Source organism: Lates calcarifer, linkage group LG7_1 (assembly GCF_001640805.2).
Source record: "Lates calcarifer isolate ASB-BC8 linkage group LG7_1, TLL_Latcal_v3, whole genome shotgun sequence".
In the NCBI taxonomy this organism is placed as follows: domain Eukaryota; kingdom Metazoa; phylum Chordata; class Actinopteri; family Centropomidae; genus Lates; species Lates calcarifer.
In genome coordinates, this window is record NC_066839.1 from 17,833,555 (window position 1) to 17,848,628 (window position 15,074).

The 15,074-nt window shown below is 39.8% G+C and overlaps 1 protein-coding gene across 1 annotated transcript; it reads left to right on the forward strand.

Moving 5' to 3' along the window:
- Positions 1-2,708: 2,708 nt before the first annotated feature.
- On the forward strand, positions 2,709-14,713 carry kcnk13b (potassium channel, subfamily K, member 13b). The gene is made up of 3 exons (XM_018694773.2): positions 2,709-3,381; positions 7,585-8,381; positions 11,325-14,713. Exons 1-3 carry the CDS (start codon positions 3,045-3,047, stop codon positions 11,478-11,480), a joined length of 1,290 nt encoding a protein of 429 aa, XP_018550289.1. The 5' UTR covers positions 2,709-3,044; the 3' UTR covers positions 11,481-14,713.
- The last annotated feature ends 361 nt before the right edge of the window (positions 14,714-15,074 follow it).

Sequence of the window (15,074 nt, forward strand, 5' to 3'; positions counted from 1 at the left end):
TTAGCCAACTGTCCACCAGCTCACAGGATGTTGCAGAGCTTTTGTTGTGTTGGAGCAAAGAAAAACAGGTTTTACAGTGATGATTTAAAACATAATGTTATGAGCTTGCATTTAACTTTTTGCCTCTCATAAAGCACCATGTTAAATTTTAATGTATGAATTTTGCCTGCATTTCATGAGAGTTAGATGAGAAGATTGATAACACTCTCATGTCTAAAATTCATATTAATCTTTTTATCTAACTCTTCACATTTCAGTGACTCAGTACATTTCCCAAAATGTTCAACTATACACTTATAAAAACTGTCACCATTGCATATTTGCACCAAACATTCCTGTCCATAAACTCACTTCGTTAAAGATAAAAACAGACCATAAAATCACCCCAGCATAGCACATGGCCTCCTTACCACATAATATCCATTGTCAGTCAACAATAAGCATTATTACAAGAGAAAATGGGCATCCCTGCAGCTAAATGAAAAAGAAAAATGATATGCCCATAAATGTGTCAGTTTTGTGTAGATGTTTTGGTCAATATGATGGGAACCAGACCACAGAACATTGTGTACTCTTCCTCTGCCAGGGACTACTTTCTATAACAAGTGAAGACTGTGGACAAAACAAGGCCATATATAGGCTGAAAGTTTTGCAAAGAAAAGAGACAGCTACTATAGGCGACAGCATGAAAGCCATATATACAGGCAAGATGTATGTGTATATGCATAAATAAGCAAATAACATGTATGCACACTCACGCATGCTTATGAATGCCCAAACTCTGTCATAATTATTGACAATAATCAAGAACATATATGCACAAACATGAACATATAGTGTATGCACGCAGAGTCCTATCGGTGATCACAGTGTTTATAAATTGACATTTTATGCTAGTTTAACAGACTATAATCACTTAAACCAGTCCAAAGAAGGCAGGGTTCAGGCTTTCTTTCAAATGTGCATCGAAACAAGTCATGAAATGTTCAGTGAAGGGAAGTTCAATACCCATCTGTCTACTATGACTGATATTGTTAATAAAACCACCACAGCCCAATAATCACCAGTGCTTCATGAAATAAGAGCTGAATGGCAAATTAACCTAATTTTTATATGCAGCATGCAGTTAGCTGTTAGCGATAGTTGGCTACAAAGTCTAGTTCCAGCAAATGAGAAAAACATTTTTTTAAAAGCTACACACCTTCACTTTTAGCCTGCCATTGTTTGACAAAGAGCAGGCTAAAGTTGATAGTGTTCAATCAGATACCTGCACTGACCACATTATTGAGGGATATTAGAGCTGGAGCTGACTAGCATAGTGCTGTGTTGTGTGGTATAGTGAACAGTAGTATAGACACTGTGGAATACTACAGCATAGTATTATGACATGGCAGTGCAGAGCAGTGTATAATGGTATTCTATTCTATAGTCTGGAACACTACAGAATATTAAATTCTATTACAGTAAAGTGCAGTACAGTTTTGTATAGCATACTACACAACACCACTCTATACTATTCTATACCTGTTGTTACTATACTATAGTATACTATATTAACCATACCATACCATACCATACTATATTATATCTTGCTATACTATACTATACCATTCTGCACTATCCTATCCTATCCTATCCTATCCTATACTATACTATACTATACTATACTGATACCTGTTGTTACTATATTGTAGTATACTATATTATACTATACTATACCTTTTGTTATTATACTATATTATAATATACTATACTATACTATTCTACATACTATATTATACCATACCATACTTTACTATACTATACTATTTACTATTGCTATATTGCACAGTATAGAATAGAATAGATATTTATTTAGATATATTTTTATCTCGAAGCAATGCTTGAAAGAATATATTTTATACATAAAATGGCAGTAGACCACGTCTTCTATTACAACTCACTTTAAAACACTTGTGGGAAAAGTATCTCAATAACAATATCTAGCATTCATTAGCTAGCAGTACATAGCTTCTGTGTGTCTAATACTAAAGAGTATAATGGGCTAATAACTGGTCCAGTGAACTTTTTGGCTTGCTTTGAGCAGGTTTAAATGGAAACATGATTAATAATGAACAGTCAGCTGTAATGTTACACATACTGTAAGTTTAGACCGTGACAACTTAGAAAAGTGTGACCTAACGCTCTGTCCATGGTGCTGAAATGGCCTCTCACGCGTCATCATTTTGTTAAATTCCCAATTTTACAGAAATAGCTTTTTGTTGTCCCTGTGATACTGAATAATTTATTTCGAAACGTCGTTCTGCTGTGACATTTGCTCACATCGTCCCCGGGTAAGCACGGGCAGGAGCATGAATCCCTCATCAGAGCTCTGAAAGGTCAAGTGATATTGATCTCACTATGCAAACGCGCGCTATATTGTCAGAATCAAACCTCCGAAGTTGGGGTCAGGTCGAACATTTTCAGGTCAGCTCGGGACTCAAGATCAGATGAGGCTCGTATGATGCCTTTTGCAAGATGAAAAGGGGGGAAATTACATATAGAAACTCATTTGTCAAGATAGACTTCGCACGCGGTGATAGATGTACAGAGGCTGTAAATACACCCTGATGATGGTGGTCAATCTGCGGTGCGTAAAACGCGCGCTCTGGGGTGGAGACTTCTTTGGAGAGGCAGGATCACAGAGCACAACGGCACGACTCCCTGCATCCACAGGTTGCTGCGCGGATCTCTCCTCCTCTCTGAGCATCTTCGCAGCCAAGAACTAAGTGTACAGTCGGTGGAGATGAACTGACAGGTCGTTAAAGGATGCGTTTGGCTGGACAGTTTGGACTTTGTATTGTGCAGATTCTCGTGAACAAAATGCCAAATCTACAGCTTTAAACGACTCTAGTATAGACTAAGTGACCATTTCATTGTACTGCACAGGACTTTTCTGTTATAACATATTGTTAACGTTTGTTCCATGGACTGTGCGTTCTATTCGAGACCACCATGCCACAGGTCCCTCACTGCAACTGCACCACGGTGACAACAGCAACATAATGGCATGTAGGAGCGGTTGTTGCTGCGGCTCCGGTCCAATAAACGAGGATAACGCGAGGTTCCTGCTGCTGGCATTGTTCATCATCATCTATCTGTTTTGTGGAGCCGCGGTTTTCTCAGCGCTGGAGCAGCCAAAGGAACGAGAGGCGAAAGAGCGCTGGGCGCAGAGGTTCGAGCATTTCAGCCAGAAGTACAACCTGAGTAAGAAGGACCTGAACAACTTCCTCAGGAACTACGAGGAGGCGAACGTAGCCGGCATCCGTGTGGACACAATCAGACCTCGATGGGACTTCACCGGCGCTTTTTACTTCGTGGGAACTGTGGTATCAACCATTGGTGAGATAAAGACACGAGCATTTTAAGATTAAAATTAATCTCTCAGTCAACTCCAAGTCTTTCTCTACAGTGTGACTCACTGTCATAATCAGTGCCTTTCATAGTTTGCTATGTTTTGCAAACACTACAACAAACTCTCACATCAAGGCCATGATTCACTCACTTTTCATGAGCCAAAATGGCCAAATTATTTTTACACTATCAATTTCTTTTGTGTTTAAAAGATGTTAGAAAGCAAGTTTCAAACTTTCACCCAAAACAGATGAAGCCCAGCAACCAGCAAAATACATTGTGTGCACTGGACTTTTTCACATGATGCATTTTGACTTGTCATAGCAAGAAAAGCACAGCTGTAACTGATAACATTGATGGTTGTTGTGGCACCTTTATTTGCAGGCAGTGCTCCAGCATACACATTAAGCCCTGGATGTAGCACAGCAGAACAGAATGAATCCGTAATTAATGTTATTAGTTGCATCTGTTTTTGACAAGTTCTCCTCTCTGATCAGTTTTTGTCATTATTATCATTATTATCATTATTATTATTATTATTTATTTTATTTTTATTTTATTTATTTATTTATTTATTTTTTTGCAGCAGCAGCTTTTGTGACATTTGCTACTCTTGATTTAGTAATTCTAATCTGTTTCTGTGGGTTCAGTAAAACTCTGCAGAGGAAAAAAGAAAACAGGTAATGCCTGCTTCAGAGCAAGATTTGTCCCTGACAATATGTTCTCCATTTCAGCGCAGGCTGTGTCCAGGACTGTCTGAGAGCACTAGAGGTGTTGGTGTCACTATGACAGAGAGAGCAGAGAGACAGAGCCATCCTTCCAGGCAATAGCACTGTTACACGGCACAACAATAAACCTATTGATCTGATGTTGTTGTCACTCGCTCGCTCTGCTTTTTCTTACAGTTTTATTCTCTCTCAGGGTCTGATAGAGGTTTGTGCCATTTCAACATCACTGACTGGAGTGAATTCATGTATGATGATTGACAGTTTGACAGGCCCTCTGATTAGAAGACTGGCTTGGCCATCACCATTTAAATAAGAGAGATAGATAGACCAGAGATTTGTCAAGCCAATTGCCTTACTGATCACATTTTATACAACTGCATGATTGGTCCAGTGACTCCTGAAGACCTACACAGTTTCCAGGATGAATGTATCCATTGCAGAGGGGCTGCTGCATTAGCAGCACTTTCCTCTGAAACCTCTGACTAAGTAGTAAAGACAGCACCCTGATTTTAAAACACAAACTTCATCACATCTGTTACTCAAATAGCCTCTTATGAGAAGAACCATCATCGTTCTGTGTGTGAATGCCTGTACTATTCCTATACTATTATTATTTAAGTTGGCAATTATGACAAGTGCAAGTAACACACCCACTCATCTTTAAATGTAACAAGACTGCATCACATATCTGATCTTACAATGAGAGCTGCATTGTCATGGCATCATTTGATGTAGTCATTATTGCTATAACCTCCTGTACAGATTCTGTGTGCTGTAATACCCAGCTTATAACTCTGAACCCAGCTGCCTGGAAAGACAGAAATGTTCTTATATTTAATTTACTGTCATCAATCTAGGCGATCAGTCTTTATCCCTTTCATCTTTTTTTTTTTTTTTTTCAAATCTAACACTCTCATTTCTTGGTTTTTGGAGCATGTATATAGCTTGAGAGTAAGCCTTTCACAAATACATCATCATTTAGCATCCTCTAGGAGAGTGTACACCAGAGCTTGGATGAGTACATGGAGTACAAGAGTGTTGCATCTTTACTGCATGCGTGGTCAGAACATATGCACCGATGCAGATACTTCAGTGAATACTGAAAGAAAAGGTTTATTATAAAATTGTGATAATGAAGCTTTATTTGGCTGAATGACCTTATTAAAATATGCAATAAATATATTGTGTGTAGATTGGTTTACTGTCAAGTAGATTAGAAGATCAATACCACACTGATGTCTGTGGTATTTAATAATAACAGCTTGAGCACTTCTGCAACTTGGATGGGTATCAAACTGTCCTGGTTGCATCATCAGTCCAAAAGATGATAGAGGTTTGTTGATAATAAGTCGAAGGTACATAAAAACTATACTAAACTCCTAGGATGCATTTTGGCAAGATACAGCCAATCACAGAACCTCAATTTCTTCTTCTTTCTTCACTGTGATGCTACATGTGGCTGGTGGAAGCCAAAGATGATGGTACTGAGAGAACGGGAAAATTTTGCATTCTTTATCAGTTTTGCAAGTATGGTGATGTGTTTTGTTTAGAAATTCAAAGATGAAGCCATTCACTTGGCATATTTTTCTCACTTCTAAATGGCTTCTTCTCTTACAAATGTCTTACAAATGTGGCCATGGCTCATTGGTATTGTAGCATTTAGACACATTTCCCATGCCAAACTGATGGGGGAAAAAAAACATGATTTCTCAGAAACAACATTAAAACTCATTGTTACATTATTCAAGACTGTCCAAAACTGAAATGGGAATGCAGGAGAAAAAAAATTAATCTGGAACCAGCAGAACCAGCTTGGCTCAACGCAAAGGCTGGAAACAGCTAGCCTAGTTCTGTCCAAAGGTAACAAAGATAACACTGGACTATTTTGACCAGTAACTTTCTTGACTTTCTTCACAATGATGATAGGACTTGAGAAAGAGCTCAGCTAAGCTAACTGGCTGCTAGCTGTTGGTCTTACACTGCACAGACTTCTTATCTAACTTCTAGGAAGTAAGCAAATAAGCATACCTCCCAAACAGACAGGTTGCTGGTTTTAAAATGCTTTTTTCCTGTGTGAGTGAGGTTGCATTTATAAAAAGTAAAAAGTCAGGACTGTGTAGCACAACCCAGGCTCCCCACCCCTCCACCATTAACACCCACTATGTCCAAAGCTTTTGTTCCACACAGCCACACTGACACAGATGTCATACTGACACAGTAGCACACTATTTTTCTCTTCTTTTTTCCATGGACTGTATATTTTTTTAAAAACCAGTTAAATGACTCATCAAAATCACATTTAACCTGGTTTATGAAGCGAGACAGGAAGAAAAACACATCTATAAAACCCAGCTCATTTGACTTTATCGCCACGTTTGGAAGAAAACTCGAGCTCAATTAGCACCTTGAGAACCAATTTGAGTGTGGAGGCAATCAAATCCTCCACAAGAAGCCTGCCTGTGGCACAGTGGCAATTAGTCATGCTGCAGAGTATGTTTTTCATGACATGAGTTACAGTAACATTTATCATTGTTTTTCTGGAGAAAAGAGCTTTTATGCTGTAAGAATTTACAGCTGCTACACCTGTAAACAGTCACTTTTGTCAAACCAAAAAAACACACAGCGCATGTAACTGTAATCACTATTAATAATAAGTGCTCAAATTTTCAAAAATGTTATGAATGTAATAAACTGAAAAGGAAAGCAGACAGACAGACAGTGCTTTATTGAGCTTTCAGTGTTAAATGAGGGATGAAAAGAAAACATCACTCGCATTGGCACAGTCAATAGAAAGACCTCTCCCTTTGACTCCCATTTTGTTCATCTGCCCATTTTCAATAGACAAACATCAAGTCGCACGCAAACAGCGTCTCAGTCTTCCCCTCAGGGTGAAACCAGTTAAATGGGTTCGAACCGAATAGCAAAATGATCAAATTAAGACGTGAAAGGGCTCTGCTGGGTCCTTTAGCTGCCAGATAACTGTTGGGAATACGTTGAAATGTTAAGACAAACTGACACACTGGGACTGATTGTGGTGATGTGCTTGGACTGAAAACACCTTAGCTCTTAAAGTGAGTGATGGAAAGAGAGAGAGGGAGAGTGCATCATAAATGGCAACCCAGTGGAGAGAGGCAGTTACTTGCGTGTAATTTTCACTTAGAAGAAGAAGAGATTCATAATTACTCATCTCTGTGAATGAATGGGTTTAAAGGTAAAATTAAGCAGCTGGAGGCAGTGACCGCCTTCATCTCCTCGGTAAATAATCAATTTATTCGCTAAGAGCACTGAAGTGAGTGTATGTGAAAGAAAAAATGGAGGCTTTGGGTAAGACTAAGCAATTATTTATCAATCAAATTATTTTGTTACTTCCTTTTATTCAGAGCACTTCAAGTTATTTCTCATAATACCAGTTTTCCTGTATAAATTCTGTCTTATTACATAATAATTTTTGTGTGTATCCCAGGGTTTGGGATGACCACTCCTGCCACCATTGGAGGAAAAGTCTTCCTGATGTTCTACGGCCTGCTTGGCTGCGCAGCCACAATCCTCTTCTTCAACCTCTTCCTGGAGCGTGTCATCACCGTCATCGCTGTTGTCCTCAAATCCTGTCACGAACGACGCCATAACAAGGCTGTGCTCCCCCAAAATGGCCGGCAAGTCTCTGGGGGAAACAGAGCAGGTGGAGCAGGTGGAGCTGCGGGAGGCGGAGCAGGAAAAGGAGCGGATCTGGCTGGCTGGAAACCTTCAGTCTACTGTGTTATGCTTATTCTAGGAGCGGCAGCCATCTTGGTGTCCTGCTGTGCTTCACTCATGTACTCAGCAGCTGAGGGCTGGGGCTACCTGGACTCACTCTACTTCTGCTTTGTGGCCTTCAGCACCATAGGTTTTGGAGATATGGTGAGCAGCCAGCGGGTCGTCTATGAGGGCCACGCAACGGCCGCATACCGACTAGGCAACTTCTTCTTCATCCTGACCGGTGTCTGCTGCATCTACTCCCTCTTCAACGTGATCTCCATCGTCATCAAGCAGGTCCTCAATTGGCTGCTGAGGAGGCTGGAAGCCCCCTGTCGCTGCTGTTTCCCAAGGAGAGGTCACCACCCGCACAGGCACCCCCGACGGAACGTGGTGGCCCCAGGTCACCTGCGTACCCGCAGAGACCCCTCCATCGAGACAGACGCCATCAACGAGAGCGAGACAGACACTGGGCGCAGGATGTCTGGGGAGATGATCTCCATGAGGGACTTCTTAGCAGCCAATAAGGTGAGAGCTGCAGGACATGAGCAAGTTGTGGTTGACAGCTTGTGTGACACTCCACATGTCTAATGTAATCACTTGTGTTATTACACACAAGATAATTCCAAGAGTAATTTGATTTAATTGCTCACATGAGTAGCAGGCAGAACATTTAGTCAGTAACCTTGTTTCCCTGTAGTCATGCTTACTGCAGTCATTAACTCCTTCACCCCGCTCTCTGTCATCCCCATCATTATAAGCTTTATTGAATTTTTAATGCTCTATGGAAGCACAATTGTCAGGACAGAGATTCCTCACGAGCCATAACATACATACACGTGCCAGATCATATAATCACGTGCATACTTAATATTGAAACTCAAATGAAAATCTGCAGTAATTGATAGTATGAAAAAATAATAAGACCAGTCAATGACTAATAAAGGTTAAATGATAATGATTAATATTTTTGATAAGAGCCTCCTGTCTCTGTATAAGCAGCAGTTTAATTTTTGCTGCTGTCTTCTAGGCTGCATAAATATTATGTGTAAAATTTCTCTGAATACCAATGGCCTTACTCCATTACTATCACCCCCTTCAACAGCCCTTATAGAGATATTTAATGTCAAAACTGTGCTCGCTCGCCTGTGGATTATTGTCAACTCTGAAAAGCTGGATTTTCACACCTGATGGTCATTGTGATTAAAGAGCCTGAGGTTTTTGATGGAGAAAATGTGTGTTGATGGTTTGATGTCTGCTAAAACAGTCATCAAACCATCAACACAGAAAATGAACAAACATACCGACCCACAGACATGGAACACATATTGATGTCATTCAGTGTGACTCACTCTTCCAGAGGATTAGTGCTTTCCTAAAATGAATAAGTGAATGGTTTCTATTGTATTATTGTGCATTTGCAATGGTATATACTGCCACCAGGTAATAGCCATATGCCCGTGCTCTAAGTCCAACACTGATGCTGCATTCCATTAACATTGGAAGTTGGAACTGGGCTCACAGAACATTCATAGTTGCTCTTTCAGAGTATATAGACAACTTCAAAACAAATATGCACTCCACCTGAAGAACACCTCAGTTGTTAACATCAGATATTAATGGGAACACTTAAGAACTAAAAAAAAAACATTAAAATGTAACTGTTCAAAAAAAAAAAAAACATAATAAGCCATGAACGTGAATTGATTCAAATGTATCCTGGACTAGCCATGGTCTCCTTTCAGCCTCTGAATTAGTTGATAAACTTCAGAGCTTTACATGTATGCATCCAAACAAAATGCCTGGAATACTAATTCATGTAACAGTGTGGTGACTGACCGGCATATTTGTCTGCAAATCATGGTATTGCCTTGTCTGTTTGTAGAGGTCTGTAAGTTCAGACATCTGATTTGTCCAGCACCTTACATAACATATAATAATATACAAATGAATGAAGTGACACAAAATGGAAATTCAGTATCAATATCAAGCTAGTTTGTCTGAGCTGTCACTCTTAATAGACACCTGTAAAGTCTGGCTTTGAACATACTGTACTTGTGGAGAGCAGAATAAAAGAGAGAGGACAGACAGAAGGCTGGAGACTAGAGATTTCACTTCTACAAGGTAACATGCTGACCTTTTCATTTTCAGTCGACGACTGCGGACCATTGATGATGTGTGGGTGGGATTTAGCGGCAACATGAACTCGAAATGTATCATGAGAGTTCAGAGTTATATAGAGTTCAGTGGAAAATGTTTTTATTTGGCAGTAGCCTCTCTAAATACACAGGGTGGTAGAAGTCTCTCAGCAACAGATCTCCAAACTCTGAGTCATCTATATAGACATTTCCGTCTTGGTCAGTGGTGTAAACACTGAAGATGAGTTCAACAGTTCATGGCCCCCTCAGACTCATCCATTTACTGAGAAAAATAAAATAGTTAAACATAATGACACTGAAGTTCATAAGCAGTGTTCTTACATTTTTAGTTCAATCTAATTATTTTATGGTCATCTGTAGTTTAACTGAGTCCCATTAAAATGTTCACATTACTTGCATGTGTGTTTCGGTTATAACAAGAACAGTTTGCCTGTCATTTCAGCACTTCTCTGAGGCTCTACTTAGGTACAGAGGTGCTTTAATTAATTTAATTAATACTGTTGATGTTCACTCTTTTAATTTAGTGTGTCAGCATGCAAACATTTACTTTTTAGCAGTAAAAACAAATTACAGCTGAGTCTGCTGAGAGTCGTATATGATCCTATTGGACAAAATTACGTTTTTGAGTTGATAATGGTGATGAAGAAAAATTCAGGTGATCACCAGAATTATTACAATTCACCCTGAGGGGAAGATGAAGGACTGAACCAAATTGCAAGGCAATCCATCTAATATTTGTTGAAATCTTGCCCTGAAAAATAACAGTGTCAACTCCATGGTGATGCGAGGGGGGGGATCGCCAAAGTCAGCAGGCCTTATCCCCTCTGGGCAATAAACATCTTTACAACATTTCATGGAGAGTCATATAGTCGATGAGATATTTCAGTCTGGACCAGAGTGGTGGACTGCCACACATATCTGGGTGTAAAATACGGTAGCACCATCTCATTTGATTTAATATTAACTGAACTGAACACACATAAAACAGCATTGCACATCAGCTGGGTATGTTCTCTACACACTTCTTTGTGGAGTACAAAATGAAAGGGAAAGGCTGGAGTGTGGGAGAGTAAATATCTGCTTTCTGTCAGTATTTGTCATCTTTGTTCACTTAAATTGAAACTGCAAAGGAGAGGAAAAACACCATCTGCTGCCTTTGTATCGCACCTGTGAAATCAGATGTGTCCGCCACCAACACATTGTATTATTTCTTGTTTCACAAGGCTTCACAGGTTCACACATACCGCTCCCAAACACAGCAGCAAATATTTCCTCATCTGTTGATTTCTCCATCTCTTTCCTCTACCCACAGGTGAATCTGGCTATTATGCAGAAACAGCTATCGGAGATGGCCATCGGGCACCCGCGCCAATCCAGCTCCAGTTCACGTCAGAACGGATTCTCAGGAGGGGTGGGCGCCCTTGGCATCATGAACAACCGGCTGGCGGAGACTAGCGTGGACAGATAGGGGGGAACTGGTGTGAATCTTTTTTCAAAGGATACAAAAGGCTAAAAGGATGAGGATAGTAAGCACAAACAGACACTGAGGACTGCCTTCCTGAAGAAAAAGCAAGTTGTACAAGACTGAATTTATAACTACATAATATATCCTCTTCATCGACAACCAGGCTGACCCCCAGCAGCTACGGCTTGTAGTCCAAACCATCTCACCCCGCTTTCCTGTCAAGAACATGGCTACATGAATGATGCATGATAGTTTGCTGGAGTCTCACATCTGGACTGGGCTCAGAGTGCTGGAATGTTCCCCCGTGAGAAAATCTGTTTCCATGGTGATAAAAAAGCCTGCCTAGAGCCCTTGTATCTATGCTTTAAAAACCCAATGCACACTACACACTACTCCACACCTTAGCACAACTTCCACTCATCTGCAGTACTTTCCAGTACCCACTATGACTCTACCCATATCCATACTGTATCTGTCTCTGTAAAGGACACTTATGAGAGAAAAATAGCTTTAATAAAATGGGTGTTCTTGATTTTATGTCTAACAGTAGTTATTACATAAAACACAGTGTCATGTAGAAAATGAAAAAGAAACCCTCTTCATGAGTAATTGAGTGTTTACCCTCAATGCAGAATGCTGAATTTTACAAGCAGATGATCAGTGACACTCTCATTCACATCATTCATGATTCAAATGTTTCACAACCATATTGTATCCTACTCAATAGCCTCTGTCTTTGACGCTGCTTTCATTCATTATCATGACAAATAGAAGACAAAACCTCCAGAAAGAACCTTGTTACAAACAGACCTATCCAAAGCTGAATGAGCCAGCATTCTGAGTCTGAGATGAAACCTAAAATGCGTGACTGCTGTTTACTTTGGGCTTGGCTGCACATTGTCCAAGCACAGATGCAGATATGAGGACTTTTTGACACCCTGATGCTGTCTAGGTCTGTAGGTGCTTGGTATTGATAAAAATTCAGTGAAACCAGTAGCTCCAGGGCTCATTATTTGATTTTAGCTCAGCAGTGTTAGGTTTATGTTTTTCCCGTAGGCTGGACTCACAGCAAGCTCAGTAAACAAAAAGGACAAGAGACACAAAGACAAGATTGTTAATAGCATGCCAATGGAGTGATTGACTTAAGTGAAACCTGCAACAGCAACGACTTGTGGACACATTATGTCTGATTTAAGGAGCTGGTATAGTCATAGTCATGCTCTTTGAAAATGCATCTGAGAGGATGCTGAAATTACAGGGTGAGAATCCTCCAGTTTCCCACTCTTATGTCACCAGCTGCACTTTTATATGTCTGACTTAAGTGTGTCTGAGTTACAGAGAGCGGGAGCAGAGAGCCAACCTCCTTTGCCATTATTTATCTTGATGAAATGACAACCTAGCAAAACTGCAAAGAAAGTATGTGCTAGAATATTTTTGTACAGTCACCATAATTTTTTTAGAATGATAATGGTCATAATAATCTTGTATCTGTGAGTCATCTGCAAAATCAGTTCAGTTCACAGCATAAACTGAGAAGAAGGTGAGATCTAGATGACACACGGCATTAATGAAACATATGCCCAATAATGTATTTCTGTTAAATGAAAGAAACACATTGTGATTGATCATTTGCTAAACCCCCCTGCCCCACATAGCAATTGTCCACTCATTGCTTAGCAACTGTAACCGTCAAGGAAACTTATCAAGCCTTGGATTTCTCCACCTGTTGAAGCAGCGTGCACTGGGCTGTTATCACTGTATTTTTTTTTCAAAGTCTAATCGATGTGCCTTGTTGTATTTTCAAAAATTGCATTCACAGCAGTAAAAGTATATTAAAAGGTGTGTTTTGGTGCTTTAGTGTAAGCTGCTGTCGTTAGCATGTCTGCCTAACACTGTAGTAGCTCAGTGTTACTGCCAAGGACAAAGAGCACATGATTAGCATTCACTAACATGAGCACTTCCACTGTGTAGTATTTCTCCACTGTGTGGAAACCAGTCCTGGATGCTATCTGACTTGAGGCTAACATTAGCACAACTGTTCTCTTTACTGGATTTGAGGAAATTTACTACAACAACCCTAGCCATGCATGCAGCTACAGCGTCAGTCTGTTAGCACAAAATCATGTATGTAGCCATGCAGTAGAATCTTAAAGTCATCTAGTAGAAACATTTTTTTAAAAATCAGCTGGAGATGGCATTTTCAACAAGCTTGTGGATCTAACATTAGCTTAGTTAGCTAGTTAACAACAGCTGATAAAATACCAAATCTGCTGGCAATTGTGGTCATTTTAGGCAGCAAAATAGATGATCATCAGGTACAAATGCAAATCTTCCTTTTGGGACCCATTGCTTCAAAAATTACAAGGAATTTATTACCACCATTAGTGCTGTAAACTGTACATGTGCAGAGCATGAACAGAGAGCTCGACAACAATATGAATCAACAATAACTCAAGGTGGCAGGGCTGAGGGAGCAGTCAATTGCAGCAGTTTCAATTCATCAATCTGAAACAAGTCTTTAGTGTATGTAATTGTTTTACTCTTTCAAGTTCAAGGCATTGTAAGGTACCACATTTTCTAAACCACCTTACTTGAGTTAATGTATTTAACCAACATGTTAACATTTAGCTCTCATCAGTACCAACGTTGAGATATCACCCACATTACACTGATGTGTTGGTCATTAACAGTAGAGAAGGAGAAAAATAAAAAACAAATCCCTAAATACTGAAATCCAATATCTTACATAGAATAATAAAACAGACAAAAATAACTTGAATCTAACAGCCTCCACTCTTTGCTATGGAGACAATCTCACCCTCAGACAGATACTCAAACTAGAAAGATGTTGCCTTGCCGTTGCCAGAGCTCATGCACATACATGCTGCACGCACGCGCGCACACACGCACACACGCACACACACACACCAAAAGCTTAATAGAGAATCAGAGAAGCTGTGCCTACACAGATAATAATAGTGTTGAACAAATGATTGTGTGTTCACCGTCTGTGTGTCTATGTGCGTACCAACGTGCGTGTGTCAAAGGTGAGACTTGGACAGATGCAGATACAAAGACTCTGCTAAAGCTTCTTTCTGAGTCTCGACAAATCCCAGAGAGTTACTGACACAGCTTTCGAATCCACTGGGTTTGGAACAATTTGACACTTATTCTAATGGAACAGTCATGTGGGATTTTGAGAATAAATGAAAGTGGATTTATTTTCCTTATTACAATTTTAGGTGGGTGGGGGGTTGGGTGGGCAGTTATTTATATATACTATGTATATTATATAATGCGTTATACATGCAATATTACAATTTAAAATCTCGCATTAGACACAAGGCACATGATACTGGATTTGAGTCCTATTAAGGTCAGTGGCTGTCAAGCAATAGCTTTGCACATATACAGACATGTCCCACCAGAGGGATTAGCTACACTCGCAGCATAAGCCATGCACAATTAACTAATTACCTTGAAGAATTAATTAGTATGGGAGGAATGCATTATCAATGCAGTGTGCATAATTATTGATTTATCATGTGCATGAGTGTGACAGGGGAGGTTAAATAGCGAACCAATTAAACAGTCTGT